The sequence below is a fragment of the Microcebus murinus genome, chromosome 26 (assembly GCF_040939455.1).
Source record: "Microcebus murinus isolate Inina chromosome 26, M.murinus_Inina_mat1.0, whole genome shotgun sequence".
Taxonomy (NCBI): Eukaryota; Metazoa; Chordata; class Mammalia; order Primates; family Cheirogaleidae; genus Microcebus; species Microcebus murinus.
In genome coordinates this window covers 16249222-16270538 of record NC_134129.1, presented here as the reverse complement: position 1 = coordinate 16270538, position 21317 = coordinate 16249222, and the positions used below count along the sequence as shown (strand labels likewise).

Below are 21317 nucleotides of genomic sequence, written 5' to 3'. Positions count from 1 at the left end.
TAGCACAGTATTCTGTATTATTTATGAAAAGATAAATATTCAGTAAAAATATGAAAACAAGACATCAGCTTGTAATTATCTCTGAAGAAAGAAAAAGGAGAATCAGATTAGGGTCAGATATAGTATCAAGGATACTTCAACTTTATCTCCAGTTTTATTTCTTTTTTTTTTTTTATTTTTTATTTTTATTTTTTTTAGCAGCAAGCAGACGAGCATACAGTTTTATTTCTTTAATGAAAAAGGATCTAAGATAAACATGAAAAAAATGGTAAATCATATTGAGAGTAAATGGTAAATCATACATGGAGAGTACACAGATATTCATCATTTGATGTAAGTTTATACTTTATAATACTTTATACTTTTTAAACTTTATAATTTAAAAATGTTTTATTAATATATACTTCATAATTTTTTAAAAAATACATATTTTTTAAAAAGTTTCCCATGAAAATATTTCATCATTTAGGAAAAGTTCCTATCCCCCCCACACAAATCACCGTATAAACACTATAAATGGAATTCGCTTCCTTTTATTAATTTTATTTTATTATTTTTTTCCTTTTATTTTTTATCAATTTTAAAGTCACATTTAACATGTGACTTTAATGACTTAACATTTTAAGTCACATGTTATATACATTGTTTAAGGACTAGAGACTAGGTAGTGTCAGAAGAAACACAAATAACAGTAATATTTCACAGGAAACATAGCAAGGACCAAAGTTGCCATGAAGATCAAAGAATAGAAAGAAGGTCCCAATGGCATAAAATTGTTAAAGAGGTTTCCAAAGGTCAGTAAAATGCTCAAAAAACACCCTTAGTTTTGAGTGAGAAGCCAAAGATGTCACTGTCAAAAAACTTTTAAAAACAGGTGTGGAAAAGTTTCTGCTTGAATTTTAACTTGGGTGAACTTAGAGAATACTATGCCGGACACATGTCATCAATATGATTTATTACGAAGACTATAATAAATGTCAAAGTTTTTCCTTGGAAGTCAAAACTTTATAAATAACCCACGAAGTTGCCATAGTAACATACCTGGAGAAGGAGCCTTTCGAAAGCCAGAAAGTTGTCCCACTTGGCACTCTGCGGGTGTTTCAAAGTTTGAGCTGTGGCCAGCCCAAGCTGTAGGAGCCCGCAGTGATTCATGAGAGCTTCGAGGTTGTTCCTGAAGAGCTGAATATAGGATGTGAGCTGCCCTGCTGTGACTCTCCCTGGGAAAACATAATAATTTATCAGTGTACCCCCTTCTGGGAGTAGTAAAAATAATGAGAAGGATGTCATTAATAATACCAATGTCTTATATTTGCACAGAACTTCAGAGTTGACTGCGAGCTCTTGTAAGCTATTGTGAGTCTTACAACATAGTGACGATAGCAAAATTGACACTATTTACCTGCATTTTGGGAGTAAGGAAATAGATGTTAACGGATCTGGCCAGGGTCATAGTGCTAATAGAATTCATTTTATCAATGTAGTACCCTGTAAATAAGTTTTCAAATAAAGTCACACAAACATACTTGTTGAGCTCAACTTGGAGTAGCTTTCTATGACATATAGCAATCTAAGAGGTAAAAAGGTAAGATTTCTAATGGAATGTCTACGCACATAAAATAAGAGGAGAAATCTGGTATGACTATAACTAAAACTTTGTCATTGATATCAGTGGCTTCAAGACAATGTTCATGAGGATAAAAGATGTCTGTTACATGGAACAAAAATGTATGAAGAACTAGGATGGCAGCAACACCAGAAGATGAGATATCAGAAGAAAGGGTTTGGCATGGGTAACATGGTATCTTTGCTACAATGGCCACCAACATTTAGAACAAGAGAGTCCACCTTATAAAAGGATAGAGACTGTGCAAAACGTTCCCATCAGTCCTTCAGAGCCCCCAAGTCCAAATTCTACCTAGAGCAGTCCTTCAACTGAGTCATCTCCCACTCTTTAATCTGTTAAATGTCATTCCTGCCCACCAGATTCTACCCATCAGGCAAGAAGAAGGCAATGGGGCCAAACCCAGATACAAGGCAAGTAAATCATCACTCAACGTTTCACCCACACCATGGTTGTGGGTCGCTCTTTTGACACTGAAATCCACATTTGTTTGTTTGTTATATTGCATTTGGCAATGAAATCATTTGCATTTATTTAGCACTTTGCAGTTTACACGGTGCTTACATGAACATGCCTTCTGATTGCCATGGCAACTCCACGAGGTAGCAAACAAGGCGTGCGCTGCATCTACCTGCAGTGCCTTGAGCTTAGTGTCCTGCCCAGTGTTAAATGGCAGACTACAGTTAATAAATGGTTTTTGGTAAAGATCCTAACACACGAAAAAATAAAGACCTTGCCACAAGAAACTTAAAAGCCTGCAACATACTTTTCTATCTTTTCATTAAATTTTTTGAAGAGATTAAGAATTTTGAAGTTCCTTACAACCAGTCTATCAGCGTAAGCATCTGAAGAAAAAGAACAGCAGTGATGATGAGGAGGAAGGTGAGTGTCACTAGTTTCTTTGGTCCCTTGGTAAAGCATGGATTCATTCCCAGTTCTCAAAGCAGCGAGCTAGCAATCTGCTTGCTCAAGTTCTAATAGGAAAAAAGCTCATTAACACTTTGTTTGGTTTATTTTATTTTTTTTTTGTTTGGTTTATTACGTTTACATTTAGTAAAATTCACCCTTTTGTTCTGTATAGCGCTATAAATTTATTTTTTATTTTTTTAATTTTAGTATTATTACAGGGTATAAAATGTTTAGGTTACGTATATTGCCTTTGCCCAACCCGAGTCAGAGCTTCAAGCATGTCCATCCCCTAGACCAGGCGTCCTCAAACTACGGCCCGAGGGCCACATGCGGCCCGCTGAGGACATTTATCCGGCCCTCCATGTGTTTTTGCCGCCGCTGCCTGTCCTGCTTAGCAGCCGACTTGTCCCAGGCCCACAGTGCGCATGTGTGGAATATGCCCACACTCTCCAACGGCCCTCCAATGGTCTGAAGGACAGTGACCTGGCTCCCTGTTTAAAAAGTTTGAGGACCCCTGCCCTAGAGAGTGCACACCACACCCATTAGGTGTGCATATACCCATCCCCTCCTTCCCCCTCCCACCTGCCCAACACCTGATGAATGTTACCACTATATGTGCACTTAAGTGTTGAGCAGTTAATACCAATTTGATAGTAAGCACATGTGGTGCTTGTTTTTCCATTCTTGTGATACTTCATTTGGTAGAATGGGCTCCAGCTCTATCCAGGATAATACAAGAGGTGCTAGAGCAGCACTGTTTGTTGTGGCTGAGTAGATCTCCATGGTATACATATATTTTATTAATCCACTCATGTATTGATGGGCACTTGGGTTGTTTCCACCTCTTTGCAATTGTGAATTGTGCTGCTATAAACATTTGAGTGCAGGTATCTTTTTTATAGAGTGTCTTTTTCTCCTTTGGGTACATAGTTGGGTAAACACTATCACAATCAAGATATAGAACATTCTATCATTCCAAAAAATTTCCTCTCTTTGTAGTCAATTCTCTTTTCCCAACCCCAGCCCTGAGTGAACACTTATCTGTGTTTATCTGATTTCTGTCTCACAGTTTTGCTTTTTTATTGTGTCATATAAATGGAATCACATAGAATGTCACCATTTGAGTCTGGCTTTCACTTTAGTATAATGTATTTCACTTTAGTATAATGTATTTCAGACTTGTCCATGTTGCTGATTATATTAGTAGTTCACTCCTTTTTTTGTTTGTTTGTTTGTTTGTCTTTTTGAGACAGAGTCTTTGTTGCCCAGGCTAGAGTGAGTGCCATGGTGTCAGCCTAGCTCACAGCAACCTCAAACTCCTGGGCTCAAGCAATCCTCCTGCCTCAGCCTCCCGAGTAGCTGGGAATACAGGCATGCGCCACCATGCCCGGTTCATTTTTTCTATATATATATTAGTTGGCCAATTAATTTCTTTTTATTTTTAGTAGAGACAACAGCTTGCTCTTGCTCAGGCTAGTTGCAAACTCCTGACCTTGAGCAATCTGCCTGCCTCGGCACCCGGCCTCTGAGTATTTTAGATGCACCAATGCAGGCGTGAGCCACCGCGCCTGGCCGATATACCAGTTTCTTTATCCATTCTACTGATGTAGCACATTTAGGTTTTACAGTTTGGGGCCATCATAAATACTGATGCCATGAACATTCAAATACATGCCTTTTGATGGATATAATCACTCATTTCTATTGGATAAATACCCAGCTATGGAACTACTGGGTAAGTGATGCTTAGTTTTAGCTGATACTGTCAAATAGTTTTCCATAGTTGTACCAATATCCTCATGTGCTTTATATTTTGTTTTAATTTAAATTAATTCAACATAATTTAAAAAATATACATGTAACATTTAAAATGAAGCATACTGTATGATTAAGTTTCCTTCATGGCATTTTATGTTGGGTAACCAAAACTCCAATAAGAATGAGAGAAAAAAAATCATAATAGAAAGCACATTGCCATACAATTAGGAGGTACCTTTATTTTCCTTATTGTTTATTTATTTATTTACTTACTTTCTTACCTAGTTACATAGAAAAATGCTTGGAAGGAAAGATAACAGTACTAATTTAAGAAAAAATGTTACTTTGAAGAATAGGATGGTGGGGGTGGAGATTGTATGTTTTATTTTTTATTTATGTTTCAAATACTCTGTCATTTAAATTTTCCAGAAGCTTATACTAGTATCACTTTTTTTCTCTTTTTTTTTTATTTTGGCATATTATGGGGGTACAGATTTTAAGGTTTCAATAAATGCCCATTCCCCCCTCCCCCCACAAGTCTGAGTCTCCAGCATGACCATCCCCCAGATGGTGCACATCTCACTCATTATGTATGTATATACCCAGTTAATACCAATTTGCTGGTGAGTGTATGTGGTGCTTGTTTTTCCATTCTTGGAAAACTTCACTTAATAGTATGGGTTCCAGCTCTAACCAGGAAAATATAAGATGTGCTATTAGTATCACTTTTTAAATATTGTCTTTGTTCTGAAACAAAATAAATGTCTGTCTTATGTACCATGAACAGATGTGTATTTTTCTCTGGGAAATTTGACTTCATTACTATCACCAATTTGTGTAATGGGTAAAGCATTGTCTTTCAACAGATAAAGAAAATGAAGAGTAATAATAACTGTGTACTTCCCACCTGAACTGAGGTTAAATGGCAAAGAAATAGAATTAATACGTGTATTTAAGTCAGATAGGAGAAAAAAAATTCCTGATCATGATGACTATTAGACATTAGAACAAGTTATTAAAGGGGGAAGAGGAAAGAATTATAAATCGTCTCCCACGGGGATCTGAAAGGCAATATATACAGCCATCTGTATAATGAAACTTGGACAAAGCCCAGCTGGGAATTGATGTCCATTTTTATAACACCATAAATACCAAAGGTTTTCTGGGATAGCCTTTAAACAGTGCGTGCTTCTTGTTACAGAAATTTTTGAGCCCTATAGCGTTAAAAGGTAGAATTAGAAACTAATGTGAAAAGAGTATTTTAATTATATGAATCAATTCAATCAAATGAGTCTAAAGTTCAGAAATCTGCTATAAGGTCCATTTTGAGGCTGGTATGGAATAGAGTAAAACTTTTGCAAGATGAAGAGTTACAGATAGAAAATAAACAGCTCTCCCTGAAGTTATACAAAACAGTGAAATATGAAACCAGCAGAGACGTTTATGGTTTAGCTTTCTTTGGAGATGTAAGCTTCGTAAGGCTGACTGCGACAGGGCCTCAATGTTTATAAATGTAGCAGAGAGCACAGGAGGGAACAGATTGCCTCTGTTGTCTAGAGGCAGATGGCCAGGCTGCCAGGGAAGGAGCATTTCCTTGGTGGCTCTACTCCCACTTGGAAAGGAACTTCTGCTCTTAAGAGAACCCCTAAATAATGAACCCCCACCCTGCAGCTGGGGGCTTTCTCCCCATATCACTCCCCCAAAGTTCTTTTTTATTTTTTTTTTGAGACAGAGTCTCACTTTGTTGACCAGGCTAGAGTGAGTGCCATGGCATCAGCCTAGCTCATAGCAACCTCAAACTCCTGGACTCCAGCAATCCTCCTGCCTCAGCCTCCCGAGTAGCTGGAACTACAGGCATGCGCCACCATGCCCAGCTAATTGTTTCTATATATGTTCAGTTAGCCAATTACTTTCTTTCTATTTTTAGTAGAGACAGGGCCCCACTATTGCTCAGGCTGGTCTTGAACTCCTGACCTCAAGCGATCCTCCCACCTCGGCCTCCCAGAGTGCTATGATGACAGGCGTGAGCCACCACGCCAGGCCCAATCACTCTCTCAAGGTTCTTAAACTCCTTGCCCATAGTCTCCTGTTGGGGGTCCCTTATGCTGAAAACATACAAGCAAGATGGCTGACTAGCCAGTCTCCCCACAAAAAAGGACCAAAACAATGAATAAACAACTGAATTTCAACCTCAATGACTAAAGGAGAGTGCTAGAGCACGGTACAGCAAGGGAGTGGTGGAAACGACATGGAGCACAAAAGCTCAGAGGACGGTCACAGAGAGAAACACCTGCCTCCACCACCCCACTCCTAGAATCAGCTCGGAACCAGGAGAGACGTCTCCCTCTGGGCATAAGGGAAACTGGGGGTCCCCAGCAGCCCCCATCCCCGCTGCAGATACCTGCAGTCTTTGCTGCTGCAGAATCCTGCAGCCCTCACAGGCCCTGAGCCCAGCTGAGGGACTTGCCTGGGGCTCCCACGGCTGTAGAACTCCAGAGAAGGAGCTCACATCATGTCCCACCGCGCCTTGGCCCAAGCTGCCACTGCACTTTGCCATCCTGAAACCGGGGCCTCTGCTAGAGTGCACGATGCTCTGGGGAGAGGAGCCACTGTGTCCCTTCGTCCCCTAGGGGCCGCTGCCTCCATTGCCCCGTGTTTGCACATACTTTAGTACAGGCGTCCTCAAGCTACAGCCCACGGGCCACATGCGGCCCGCTGAGGACATTTATTCGCCCTGCGCCGCTGCCTGTCCTGCTTAGCAGCCGACTAGTCCCGAGCCCACAGCGCGCATGTGTGGAATGTGCGCCGCACTCTCCAACGGTCTGAGGGACAGTGACCTGGCCCCCTGTTTAAAAAGTTTGAGGACCTCTGCTTTAGTACGCCACCCCCCTGCTGAGGTCTGATGCTCTCTAGCCCCTGGGCTCAAGCTGCCTCGGAGGCACTGGATTTCCCCCATCCCAGCGCTGCTGTGCCCTGTTCCCAGGCTGCTCAGAGCCTGGGCCACGTGAAACAGCTGCACCCCTGGCACCTGACCAACCCAGTGCCCTGCCACCCAGAACTCTGAGCTTCAGCCCAGTGGAGCAGCCATGTCCCCTAGCACCTGAGCTGGTGCAGTCCCCAGCCCATCAGGGCCCTGGAGCCCCAGCCCAGCAGAGCAGTTGTGCATGCCAACCCCCACGGACATGGCCCCATGGTCCAGCAGGGTAGCAGTGGCTCCTGGCACTCCAGTATCCGGGGACCTAGAACCTGGGCCCAAAAGAGCAGCACTCTCTGATCAGATTATCATCTGGAAAATGTAGCTCAAGACATTTTCTATGAAAGCGTGACCACAGAGGTTTGAGAATCTCAAATACAGTCAAGGTGATTGAGGCAGAGGAGTTTGCAGGAGTGAACAGAGTCAGGGAAGAGGTAATGGAGTGTAATCACAGCCAAGCTGAAAATGGAAAAACTAGAATTTGGCATTAATAAAGACTGTGTTTGCCAGGCATGGTGGCTCACTCCTATAATCCTAGCACTCTGGGAGGCCAAGGCAGGAGGATCGCCCAAGGTCGGGAGTTTGAAACCAGCCTGAGCAAGAGCGAAACCCCATCTCTACTATAAAAATAGAAAGAAATTAATTGGCCAACTAATAGATATAGAAAAAATTAGCCGGGCATGATGGCGCATGCCTGTAGTCCCAGCTACTCGGGAGGCTGAGGCAGGAGGATCGCTTGAGCCCAGGAGTTTGAGGTTGCTGTGAGCGAGGCTGATGCCACAGAACTCTAGCCTGGGCAACAGAGTGAGACTCTGTCTCAAAAAAAAAGAGAGACTGTGTTATCAGAAAGGAGGTATTTAGTATAAAGACTAAAAAAAAGACACATGAAGTAGAAAGAATAACTAAGTACATTTCCCAGAAAGAAAGGAGAAATCATCTAACTTGATTTGTTTGCTTTGATTTCACTTTCACCAAATAACCTTCTTATAATTTGGCTTCCCATGTAGATTTTCCTATAGACACCTCTCTGTATGAGGAATATAACCACAGCGCACCAATTCCAGTTTGCTAGATAATCATAACCTCCACGCTCCTTTGAGCTTTCATTCTCCTTCAAAATTCGAGGAAATAGACATTTTCCCCAAAGACATTGAATGTTCGCTATTAAGGGGCAGAACCGTGATTCAGCCCCAGATATAGCTGACTTTGTAATCACTCCATCACAATCAGGAGAGCCTAAAGTCACAGAAAACACAGACATACAAGAAAATGGCAATAGTGTAGCAGTGAATGCTGCAAAGAAGTCAATAAGGATGAGGAATGAGAAAAATGTCCTCATATTTAGTTGTCTGGGAGACTTTTCAATAAAACAGTGAAGCCAGACTACACTCGATTAATAAGTAAGAAAGTAATAAACAGAGGCATCAAGCATAGGATACTCTTTCAAGAAATATGGCTGCAAATGAAAAGACAGTATCATCAAGAGATCTGTTTCATTTCAGCTCTAATAGGATATTTCTGCCACCCATTATACACTGGGGAACAGATCCATTTTGCAGAGAGCTATAGGACAAACTGGTGAAGAAGATCTCCCAACCACAATGATATTCCAGAGAAAGACTCTATGTAAAATGTACCCGAGATTGAGATGGGCATTTCTATTCATTTCTTCTGTGAGCAGCCTTTTTGGATTCAAACAAATGGATTTCTTATGGTCTACTTGTTCTGTTAATTTCAAAATAAATTTTTCACTATGAAAGCCAGTGGGAAAAGGACGATTCAGTTTCAATGTTTTAAAAGTCACTTTTCTGGAACATATCTATCTAGTTAACTGACAATTTAATAACAAGCTCTCAGAAAGATGGCATGTGTTTATATGTGCAATGATAAAATGGATTTTTTGTGTTTTAGCAATTAAACTTTTTTTCTTAAAGAGACTGATGTTTATTTCTCTTGGTGCTCATAATGTTTCAATATGAACTTGCCATGTACTGAGAAATTGTTTTTTTTTTTTTTGAGACAGAGTCTCGCTGTGTTGCCCAGGCTAGAGTGAGTGCCATGGCATCAGCCTAGCTCACAGCAACCTCACACTCCTGGGCTCAAGCGATCCTCCTGCCTCAGCCTCCCGAGTAGCTGGGACTACAGGCATGTGCCACCATGCCCGGCTAATTTTTTCTACATATATATTAGTTGGCCAATTAATTTCTTTCTATTTGTAGTAGAGACGAGGTCTCGCTCTTGCTCAGGCTGGTTTCGAACTCCTGACCTTAAGCAATCTGCGTGCCTCGGCCTTCCAGAGTGCTAGGATTATAGGCGTGAGCCACCACGCCCGGCCTGAGAAATTTTATATTTAAGATCTGAGGTTTTGATCATGGAATCCCACTCAATAAGTTTAAACACAAAAGAATCCTCAGTCCAAAATTAAAATCTATTTAATATCTACCAGGCATAGTGGCTTGCACCTGTGATCCCAGCTACTCTCAGAGCTGAGGCAGGAGGATCACTTGAGGCCAGGAGTTTAAGAACAGCCTGGGAAACACAGCAAAATCCCATTTCTAAGAAAATTTTAAAAATTAGCCACGCATGGTAGTGCTCACCTCTAGTCCCAAGCTACTCAGGAAGCAGAGGTGAGAGGATAGCTTGAGCCCAGGAGCGAGACCCTCATCTCTAAAACAAAAAAACCCAAAATTTGTTTAATATCTTAAAAATACTAGTAGCCTCTACCACAGTCAGAAAAATTTATACTTCAGTAGAATTTACAGAAAGGATGGGAAAACAGTGCATAGTTTAAAGTATACTTCATAGTTTTAAAAGCTATTTGATAGGCAGTTTTTAAATATCAATGTTTTATTTTGTTTAAAAGTTCCAGCTCTTCTCCTTAGTGTTTATAGTTATGTATCTGTTTGTATATCAAATGGAACACAAAAGAAATTCTGGCTAGTGATATGAAGCAAAAATGGGTAGCCGCTCTGTGTTATCTTTTACTAAATTGTAGCTGGCACATGGATAGAGTGTGCTCTGAGCCAATCTTTTTGATCCTTTTTACAAAAGAAGTTTGCTAACAATCATTTACTTCTTTCCTTCTTTCTTTTTTCTCTCCCACTCCACCCCTAAGTGTGGGGTTTTGGGACAAAGCAAATCATTTCTTTGTGGCCAGGGTGACAGGAAACTCAAACATTTAAACTTAAATTCCTGGCCAGGTGCGGTGGCTCACGCCTGTAATCCTAGCACTCTGGGAGGCCGAGGCAGGAGGACTGCTTGAGCTAAGGAGTTTGAAACCAGCCTAAGCAAGAGTGAGACCCTGTCTCTACTATAAATAGAAAGAAATTAATTGGCCAACTAATATATATAGAAAAAATTAGCCGGGCATGGTGGCGCATGCCTGTAATCCCAGCTACTCGGGAGGCTGAGGCAGGAGGATGGCTTGAGCCCAGGAGTTGGAGGTTGCTGTGAGCTAGGCTGACGCCACAGCACTCACTCTAGCCTGGGCAACAAAGCGAGACTCTGTCTCAGAAAATAAATAAATAAATAAACAAACAAACAAACTTGAATTCCTTATGAGGTTACCAGTCTCTTTTTAAAATTTCTGGCTCTGATTATTTTTACAAGATACAGCCCTTTAGAGAAGTTAAGTTTGTTGATCTTCAAGGAGTCCTGCATTGAACAATAAAAATTGATGTATGCTCTGTGATAGCATCATAAGGTTATATCAGTGAAACACAATATAAATAACCTTATCATCAAAACTCTTTGTGCATTCCTATTTTTCTTGATTCACAATATGAATTAATTTTTATTTCAACATACTTATGAATAAGGAATTCTGTTAAGTAAACACACTTGTTAGTAATGTGTCTCAGGAATGTGGAAAGAAAAGGAAGGAAGAGCTGGGTCAGTGGGTCATATCTATAATCTCAGCTACTCGGGAGGCAGAGACAGAAGTATCGCTTGAGCCCAGGAGTTGGAGGTTGCAGTGAGCTATGATTGTGCCACTGCACTTCAGCTTGGGCAATAGCCTGGCCTTCTTAACTCAGAAAAGAAGAAAAGGAGAGAAAGAAAGAGAGAGAAAGAGAGAGAAAGAGAGGAAGGAAGGAAGGAAGGAAGGAAGGAAGGAAGGAAGGGAGGGAGGGAGGGAGGGAGGGAGGGAGGGAGGGAGGGAGGGAGGGAGGGAGGGAAGGAAGGAAGGAAAGAAAGGGGAGGAGAGGAGAGGAGAGGGGAGGGGAGGGGAGGGAAGGGGAGGAGAGGAGAGGAGGGGAGGGGAGGAGAGGAGGGGAGGGGAGGGGAGGGGAGGGGAGGGGAGGGGAGGGGAGGGGAGGGGAGGGGAGGGAAGAAAGAAAGCAAAAAGGTGGCAGAGGGAGGGAAGGAGGGAGGGAGGGAAGGAATAAGAAAGAAAGGAAGGAGAATTAACTAAATGCCAGGATGGTATCAAAGCAGCAACTTTGATTCCACTCTAAGGCTGAGGGGCCAGGCCAGAGCATGTCTGTCTGCTCAATTGTTTTTTCAGTACAATAGTTCATTCATTAATTCAAGACTAAGAAAAGAGTTTTCACCTTCCAAAACCACATGTAGGACTTCTGGCATTGGTTATATGGAATTAGGATGATTTAATAAATAAAGTGCATACACTGTAGCATCAGAGTGCTTGGATTTCAATTCCAGTCCTACCACCTATCATATACATGGCCTTGGGCAACGTAGTTAATTTGTCTCTGCTTCAATTTCCTTATCTGAAAAATGTGATACTATCTCATTACTGTAAGAATGAAATAAGATAACACATGTAGATAAGAAGATCTAGCACCTTATAAGTACTCAATAAATGTTAATTATTTTCACATTTCTTTTCCTTATGTTCCTCAAAACCCTCATATATAGTCACCTAATACACTAAAAACTCATGGTGTTTTTTCTCATGTTATGACCCTATAACTTTTCTCCACCTGGGTTCATCCATATTCTTCTACTTCCATAATTTTGCTCTATTTCAACGTAATAGTTTGGTTTTTGCCCCCATAAGCAGTGAAGAATTTAGGCTAAGAATCTCAGCACAGAAAAAATTTCCCATTCAGCAAAATGTACTAATATTTACTAGACACTAAGAGCAAATTATAAGAGAGAAGCCTTATTTTTAAAATAGAGATGTAAATTTTTGAAAGTTTCCAGAAATAAATTCTATTAACCAGATTCAATACCCATATTTAAATATTTCTATATTAATAAAATGAGTTAATAGTTTTTAAAAAAAACAAAGTAAAAAGCTAATTTCCTTTTCTATAGAAATCGAAACATTAGTTCTGTTGTTCTCTGACTTTTTTATTAAAAGAAAAAAAGCCACCTAAAATTTAAATTCTATTGTGACTATATTCTTCTAATTCTACTAAAGACAAAGTTGGATGTGGAAAAAAATGAGAAATAGAAAAATTAGGTATATAGTCCCCTGACAAAGAAGAATTAACACTTACAGGACTAGACAATTAGCAGACCACTCTAAGGGTGAGGCCAGGCTGGAGCATGTCTGGCTGCTCAAAGGTTTTTCAGTAAAACAGCTTATTCATTAATTAAAAACTAATAAAAGAGCTTTCATCTACCATAAGTAGAAGAAGGGGAGAGCAAGGGGAAAAAAGGAGAGTAGGTGTCGAACAGAATTAAGGGGAGGTGGTCCAAACCAATACTGATAGTTCTAGATCAACTGAAAAAAATGAAAGAATTATTTTTTGTAAGCAAGAACTCTCTCCTGGAGCTCCCAAGGTTGAGTCTGATAAGAGAGTGGTAACTGCTGAGCAATTGGGCAGTGTGTACATTTTCCTTCCCTATTTCTTCAACAGTGGACAAATGTCTTCACTGCTTTTACTTCGATTCCATGTGGGCGAGGTTGGGCCACAGTTCAGTGCAGGCTTAAATAAACTTCCTGGGAGCCTGGGCCCCCGTCTGTCCTCAGCACAGCGACAGGCTGACTTACCCATGCTCATCTTGATTGGCAGCTGCTCTCTGCTCGCTGTCTCCACTAGATGTCTCCGGACTTCCATCACTGCCTCCTTGTGCTTGCTGTTCAGTAAGGCTTCCCACAGGGTTTTGGCTGAGGGGTCGCTGCAATAAAACCACAAAAAGAGCTTCAGAATAAATTTCTTCCGGAATATCGAAAGGGTCGAAAGCAAAATAATTTCTTCAATAACTTTTCTTGAGCACCAGTGTAGTCTTTCCTACAGGCAGACTCAAAGTGTTAGAGTTAAAGCAAGAATGTGTTGACATAAAACATGGAGAAATTAAGGCGACAACAAAATCAAGCCAAAAAAAAACAAAAACAAAAGGGAAGAAAAGGACCATGAAAAGTATGGGAAAACTGTATGATAAATTGTGGGGTTTTTTTACGATTGTATACTTAAAAGCATTTCAGAATGCAATTCAACAGTGCTGGAATAACATAAATGTTATGTAAATCAAAATCGAATGTATGTGTCAAAATGATTTATTTATCAGTGATTATAAGCAGTATACCAATTTGAGATAATATACTTGTCTGGGAAATACATAGCAATCAGCAATGAGAATTCCTGTTCAAAAATTACTCAATAGACTTCCTAATTAATAGGCTTCCTACTGAATGGAAATCAGGAATTATGCTAAGTAACTATGGTCTGAAGTAGCCTACTTTGGGCTTTAGGTTGGGAGGATGGTACTTAATCCCGCCTTTACAATTAACCGTTGATAAGAGCACCAAGCACTGCATTATGCAGAATCTCATCTGGGCTCACTTCTCCAATAGCCCTCTGTCTCACCCAACATGCCATGTCTGAATTATAAATGAGTACAGTGTTCTTTCCGGAAGATCTCTGCCATGTAGCCAAGTATACACATTTGTAGTAATGTTTAAAAACTGAATCTAAAGAAACAAGGATGACTTCTGTCCCTTTTTAAGGACTTTTTCCTCCACTCAAAGCCCTACGAACTCTCTTAATATCCAGTCAGTAATAGTTTGAAAATGAATGCGTTTTTTTTAAATTGAGTTGTGAAACTTCTATTAAGATATTAATTTAATTTTAGTATTATACCTAATAAGATATATCTTTCAAGTTTGAATTTGATCTGGAATAAAGGCATGATGTCTTTTAGCACTGAGTTTAATGTCTGGCACATAATAATGTTTCATTAAATAGTGGATGTTTTTAATTATCTTCTATTTTTTCATAGTAAACTAACGTCACTGCTCAACATACTCCACTTGTTTTAATCTGATCAAAACTGTCATCATTATAACTCTGCATCTAACATTTTTTTTTTTTTTTTTTGAGACAGAGTCTCTCTTTGTTGCTCAGGCTAGAGTGAGTGCCATGGCGTCAGCCTAGCTCACAGCAACCTCAATCTCCTGGGCTCAAGCAATCCTCCTGCCTCAGCCTCCCAAGTGGCTAGGACTACAGGCATGTGCCACCATGCCCAGCTGATTTTTTCTATATATATATATTATTTGGCCAATTAATTTCTTTCTATTTATAGTAGAGATGGGGTCTCGCTCTTGCTTAGGCTGGTTTCAAACTCCTGACCTTGAGCGATCCGCCTGCCTCGGCCTCCCAGAGTGCTAGGATTACAGGCGTGAGCCACCGCGCCCGGCCTGCATCTAACATTCTTAAGTTTAATGTATGTGAGCAGGTAAACTACATGCCAAGCCCTATATTTGGTTGAGATTGGAGTTAAAAACAAGCATCCATTGACTTATAGCCTGGAAGAAGAGGCAAACATGAAAGCAAAGAAATTACCAAAACAAGTGGATTAGAGCCATGATCAATGCTTGTGTAGATTTCTATGCAAATCTCATCCTGCCTGGAAGGAGAAGGACTGAGCGAATGATTTCTACTAGAAATGATGAGCACGTTCAAAGATACATAAGCCCCAGAAGCAGCCAAGGGAAGAAGTTAGAACTCAATCTGGGAAGGAGAGTAGTAAAGAAAGACTTCAAGGAAAATATAAACTCTTAGTTGCCAGACAAGAGAAAGAAGGACATTTCAGAATGTGCAAAGTCCTGGGAACATGACACTAAGGACAATATTTGCTACATGCTAAGGTGGACAGGAGGGCTATTACAACAGTGCCGGTATGGTAGACCAGAAGGAAGAACCGCAGAGTGGCAGGAGTATGAGTGTTGAACCAAACAACACAGGGTGCTGTTTTTGCCTCTTGCTAGCTCTCTGTCCCTGGGAGAGTTACTTGCCCTCTCTACACACGTTTTCTCCTCTGTTCAATGGGGATGGTAATAGTACATATTTAATGGGTTTTTTTTTTTTTTTTTGAGACAGAGTCTCACTTTGTTGCCCAGGCTAGAGTGAGTGCCGTGGCATTAGCCTGGCTCACAGCAACCTCAATCTCCGGGGCTCAGCGATCCTCCTGCCTCAGCCTCCCGAGTAGCTGGGACTACAGGCATGCGCCACCATGCCCGGCTAATTTTTTGTATATATATTTTTAGTTGGTCAATTAATTTATTTCTATTTTTGGTAGAGATGGGGTCTCGCTCAGGCTGGTTTCGAACTCCTGACCTTCAGCAATCCGCCCGCCTCGGCCTCCCAAAGTGCTACGATTACAGGCGTGAGCCACCACGCCTGGCCGTGGGTTTTTATGAAACTTGAATGAACTAATACATCTAAAGCACTTAGAAGAATGCCTAGTATACAAGTGCTCAACAAGCATAACAGTAGTGACAGCAGCAGCAGTAATACTAATAAAAAAAAAAATCAAAGGTCAGGAGGTCAGGATTTTCTCATAAGATATAGAAGCAAGCCTATTTTAGAACCACAGTGGTCCTTCCCACCTACTTGCAAACACTTATGTATAACCACTGTCAGCAGCTTCATTTTCTAATATGAAAAGATCATGTAGAATTCATACACCCTATGATACACACTGAAACACATTGAAAAAACTCCAACTCAAGCAATCTCTCTATACACAATAAGTTGATGTAAAGAATTTTTATTTGTAAGGAATAAAATAAGGAACTTCACTATCGATTACTTAGAAACTAACAGCTATAGGGAGTTAAAGGTTTTCTTACAAAGGTTTTAAAGCAATGGCTTCTATGTCAGCTTCTTGACTCTTCAATTTAATTATAGTGAAATTCTGCAGGACACTTCAAGACTACAATTGTTACTTTTCCAAGGAGTTCATATTCTATAAATATTTCCAGACTGACTTATCAAATAGTTGTGCAACTCTTGGGTCAGCAGTGAACATTAGAAGTAATATTAAATTAATCATCTTTATATCTTCAGCAGGACCATACCCAACCCAACACAGACAAATGAAAATCCATTTTTAGTTTTTGAAAGCACCCAAAGAAACTTTTATAATATGCCTGAGAAAAACACTACAGCTTCAAACAAACCAAATTGCTATTGGACTCTATTTATACCTAATCTAAACCCTTTGTGTCATACTGTGAACCTACTTCCTTTTTGCTTAGTCTTCTCCCTTAAGTTCAGGAACAGCTGCTCAACATCTTTTTAATAATCAGGCCCACCCAAAAACAGTTTTTATCGTTCATGGCTAAATTAAGGAAGATTTTTTTAAAGGGAAATAAAATGTTAAAATATAGTTTCAATTACCACCACCGCTACATTCTATTTAAAAAGTATTTCAGAATTTATAAAACTTTTGATATCACATTTGATTCTCACCTCCTGAGCTAAGCCATTGTCACTGACACAATTTAAGGAGCCTCAGAAAAGCCCAGGGACTTACTTAAATACCCTCATTCTGATAAATGGCAAAACCAGGACTCATACTAAGGTACCTGGCTTCTAAGCCCAGTAATCTTTCTTTCTACTATACCATGCTAAGGTGGTAGTGGGCAAATCATCAAAGAGAATCAATTATGTAGGACGTCAACCATTTTCAACTTTTCATGTTGGCTTTCTTTTCTAATCCTTAACACCTTTTATTCTCCCTGTAAGTTCACACGTGGGCCTCACATAGGATAGAATGGAATAAAGAGAGTAAAGTGGATCCACATTAACTCATGAAGTAGGTAAAGCACTCTCTCAGAATTTTACACACTTTCTGTTTTAAACAACATCATACTATTCCCCTGGTAGGTCAACATTAGCCATTGATAGTCATTTTGCTACACAAGGCTAACTTTACACTTTTATTCAACTTTCTTCTTGAAATGTTTCCCTCTAAGAAGACTTTTGCATAATTTTTAATCATTATAGATATAGATACATCATTCCTATAATTTAAAATGCAAAAAACTACAGTCTAAATTGTTTAGAAGTGTTCTTTCCAATCTAGTTATTATTTTATGTTGATGATGTCCTTGGGAAAGAGAGAAGGGGAAATAGCCCCTAGTTATTTTACCACTGATAAAAGTGAGACAAAATGAAACCACTTGCTTGACATCTCATTATTAATTAAAAAAAAAAAGAGAGAGAGAGTTAGAGCTCCACCGCTAGAGGTGCCAATGGACAGCTTCTGTGATTTGGGGTAATTCAGTTAACCTTTCTGGTGCTTTATATCCCTTATAGGTATTACTGATGTCATTATATTCATTTATTGAGAACTCAGTATGTCACAGGCAACACGACTATTATCTCATTGAATAATAACCCTCCAGGATAAGTATCATTGACTACACTCAGTGAAAAAGCTCATTCTTAAAGAAATGAAATAATTTGCCCAAATTATATAGCCAATAAATTAGAATTTGAGCCCAGGTCACTGTGAACTCCAAAATCCATCTATTAACCACAATTCTATGCTATTTCGTAAAATAAAAGGCTTAAACTATAATTCAATTTCCGAGATTCCTTGAATCTCTAACAAGCTGTATTTATAAGATTTCCATTACACCCTGGTGTTCCAAATTCACATGTACAAATTTGATTAACTTTCCAAAGATTAGCAGAAGTTGGGAGAATATCCCATGCTATTATTTCTTTTATTAATAGAAGTCCAGGGATAATAATAAAAGAATTAACAGAAAAAATTCTCAATAGCATGTAGATATAAATTATACTATTATCTACCTTTTACTCTGTCTTTAAAGCCATATTTTTCAAAGAGATAAACTTTAATTCATTGTAGTTACTGGCACACAATTTTATTTGTTACAACAGATTCCCTGATGTATACAATATAAAAGTAAAATATTTGTCCTATGAAAAGATCTATATTACTATGAAATGTAATTAATTTCTATATGGTAGTAACTATATCAAATGCCAAATACATATTCAATATATGTCATTTTGATAAACTGATTATCTTGTATCCTTAAAAATAAAACTACTTTCACAGATTGTCATGTTTGAAGACTACAGACCAATGATATACACATAATAATAATCTGCTAGACGTAGCTTTTTAAAGTCTTTCAAGAGACATCTGTACATGAAAATATGGTCCTTCCAGTTCATTCCTGGCCCTTTATTCACCAGAATTACTCAACTCCAAATGAAATCTTAGAAGCTGCCTTGGTTTGGCATGTATAAAATGCCAAATGCAATCTGTTAGAAACTCACAGGAAATATTCATCACCAAATAAAATATAATGAAGACAGCATTAATTTTGAAAAGGTGGCTGAATCTTGAATCATGGTGCTGCTTCCATCAAGTGGAAGGCATGCAATTAAGAGGCTGAGGATGAAACATGAATGCACCCCATTATTTGGTGACTAAACACAGAGGAATAGTTCCTTCCCAGCATGCACAGGAAGTTAAGCTTAATCACAGGATTTGCAATAATGGTCACAGTATTCCAACAGAAAAACAATGACAATAACAACAACAAAAAAAAACCCAAACAAACAGTTTCCACTAATTTTAAACAGAGAACAAGCTGAGTCATAGCTTTTCACAGCAGGGAATAATGGCTTCCATAAGTGATGAGGTTAATGAGCTCTGAAGGTAGGTTTGTTGATTAAATTACTCACAGGGGCTTCAGTGCTCATCTTTCCTCTTGACTACTTTTTCAAACAATTACCTCATCTTTAATAAATTTATCCGTTAACCTTCATCTCAATTGAAGCAAAAGCAGCTAAACACAGAATATGGGACATAGACCCTTGGCACTGGAAAGTGGTCTTTTGTTCATTCTTTCTTTAAAAATATAAGCATTTCCTGTAGGCTGGGCATTCAGCAAGGTTCTGGAACCAGCTGTGAGCAGCTTCCCATGCACCCTCTGGGAGCTAGACATCTAGCAGGGGAGCTAGAACTGAGCACACCTCTGCAGCGTGACAAAAACAGACAATGGGAGCTCCAGGAGAGTGTAACACCCAACCTGGGCTGGGCTTGGGGGTGAAGGTCAGAAGGTGGCTGAGGATCTGACAGTGAGACCTGGAAAATAAGCATGAAAAATGGGGTAAGAGCAGATCAGCATCATGGGCTGGGGGCCTGAGAAGAGAACTTGGGATTTTTTTTCAAAGAAATGAAAAAAGTCTGAATGGAGCATGACGATCTAGTTTGGCACTGCCCTAAGCATATGTCAAAAGACTCAAGGCCTGGTAACCCACATTAGGGATTGTGGACTTTTTTCCAAGAGCAACCGAAGGGTCTTCAACAACAGGCTGACCCGATCAGGTGTACATTGTTAAAAGATCACTCAGGCCTCACTGTGGAGAATGTATCTGAGGACTGGGAAAAGGCTACTGCAAGAGTCCAAGCAAGAATTAATGATTTACAATGCGTAGGGATAGCCAAAAAAAAAAAAAAAAAAAAAAAAAGAATTAATGATGGCTTGGGATAGAGTGACTTCTCAAGGTTATCAGATCATATCAGTCCCTTGCTCAAAACGCTGCCATGCTTCCTACTACCATTAAAGTAAATTCCAAGATCCTTATTTTGGCCAACAGGTTTATACAAGTTAATACATTCCCCTGACTACAACTCCATCTTCTACTTCTTAGTTTCTCCATTAGGACTCAACCACACTGGCCTGATTTCAGGCCCCTAAATGGATCAACCGTGTTTTCAACTCAGGACCCTTGTATTTTCTATTCCCTTTGCCTAGAACCCTCTTCCTCCAGAGGTTCATTAATTAGGTCTTTTTTTTTTTTTTTTTTTTTTTTGAGACAGAGTCCCACTCTGTTGCCTGGGCTAGAGTGAGTGCCGTGGCGTCAGCCCAGCTCACAGCAACCTCAATCTCCTGGGCTCAAGCAATCCTCCTGCCTCAGCCTCCTGAGTAGCTGGGACTACAGGCATGCGCCACCATGCCCAGCTGATTTTTTGTATATATATTAGTGGGCCAATTACTTTCTATTTATAGTAGAGATGGGGTCTCGCTCTTGCTCAGGGTGGTTTTGAACTCCTGGTTTTGAACTCTTTGAGCAATCCGCCCGCCTCAGCCTCCCAGAGTGCTAGGACTACAGGCGTGAGCCACCGTGCCCGGCCCATTAATTAGGTCTTATTCATTTCTTTATTCAACAAATATTTACTGAGCACCTACTACCTGTCAAGACTGTTCTAGGTACAACTCAAGGGTTCTCTCCTTGACCACTCGGGCTGATGTGGCACTTCCTATTCCAAATCCCCCTGCCCTATTTTATTTATAAAATTACTAACTCAAATTATGTATTATTACATAAAACTTATATTAATAAATTGGGAGTTGAAATGGCCACAGAACATTAAGAACAGGAGAAGTCTGGCTTGATCAGAATGTCATATCCCAGGCCCATGGGTGGCAATATACTCAGGCCACCAACACACTTCACTATTAGGGCTATCCACTAGAGGTGCAATAATGTACAAAGGTGAACAAGTAAGGCACAGGTCTTCTCTCAGCAAGGTTACAAAGTCTAGCAGGAGAGAACAGACATTAAACTAGTCATTACAAGACAAGACACTATGAGCTGATATAGGAAATAAAGGGCGCTATCTACGGAAGCAGAAAAGAAGGTAGCATTGGAAAAGAGGAAAGAATAGCATGTAGGATGGTCAGAAGGTAGGATACCATGACATGAGGACCTGAAAGAAGTTAAGTGTAGCTGCAGCCAAGGTTGTGAGCATGCAGAAGGGAAGGGAAAGGGGAGCAGGAAAAGATGGAGATGATGAAGGCTGGAACAATTAAGC

At 39.9% G+C, this 21317-nt stretch overlaps 1 protein-coding gene across 2 annotated transcripts in view; it reads right to left on the bottom strand.

Moving 5' to 3' along the window:
• The window catches only part of SCFD2 (sec1 family domain containing 2), a 311415-nt gene that overhangs the window by 273156 nt on the left and 16942 nt on the right, over positions 1-21317 (bottom strand). For both annotated transcript variants that reach the window (XM_020284618.2, XM_075997920.1), the window contains exons 3-4: positions 13222-13349; positions 1042-1217 (exon numbers count right to left, since the gene is read on the bottom strand). In XM_020284618.2, the coding sequence (XP_020140207.2) occupies positions 1042-1217; positions 13222-13349 (304 nt within the window). The remainder of the gene's footprint in view (positions 1-1041; positions 1218-13221; positions 13350-21317) is intronic.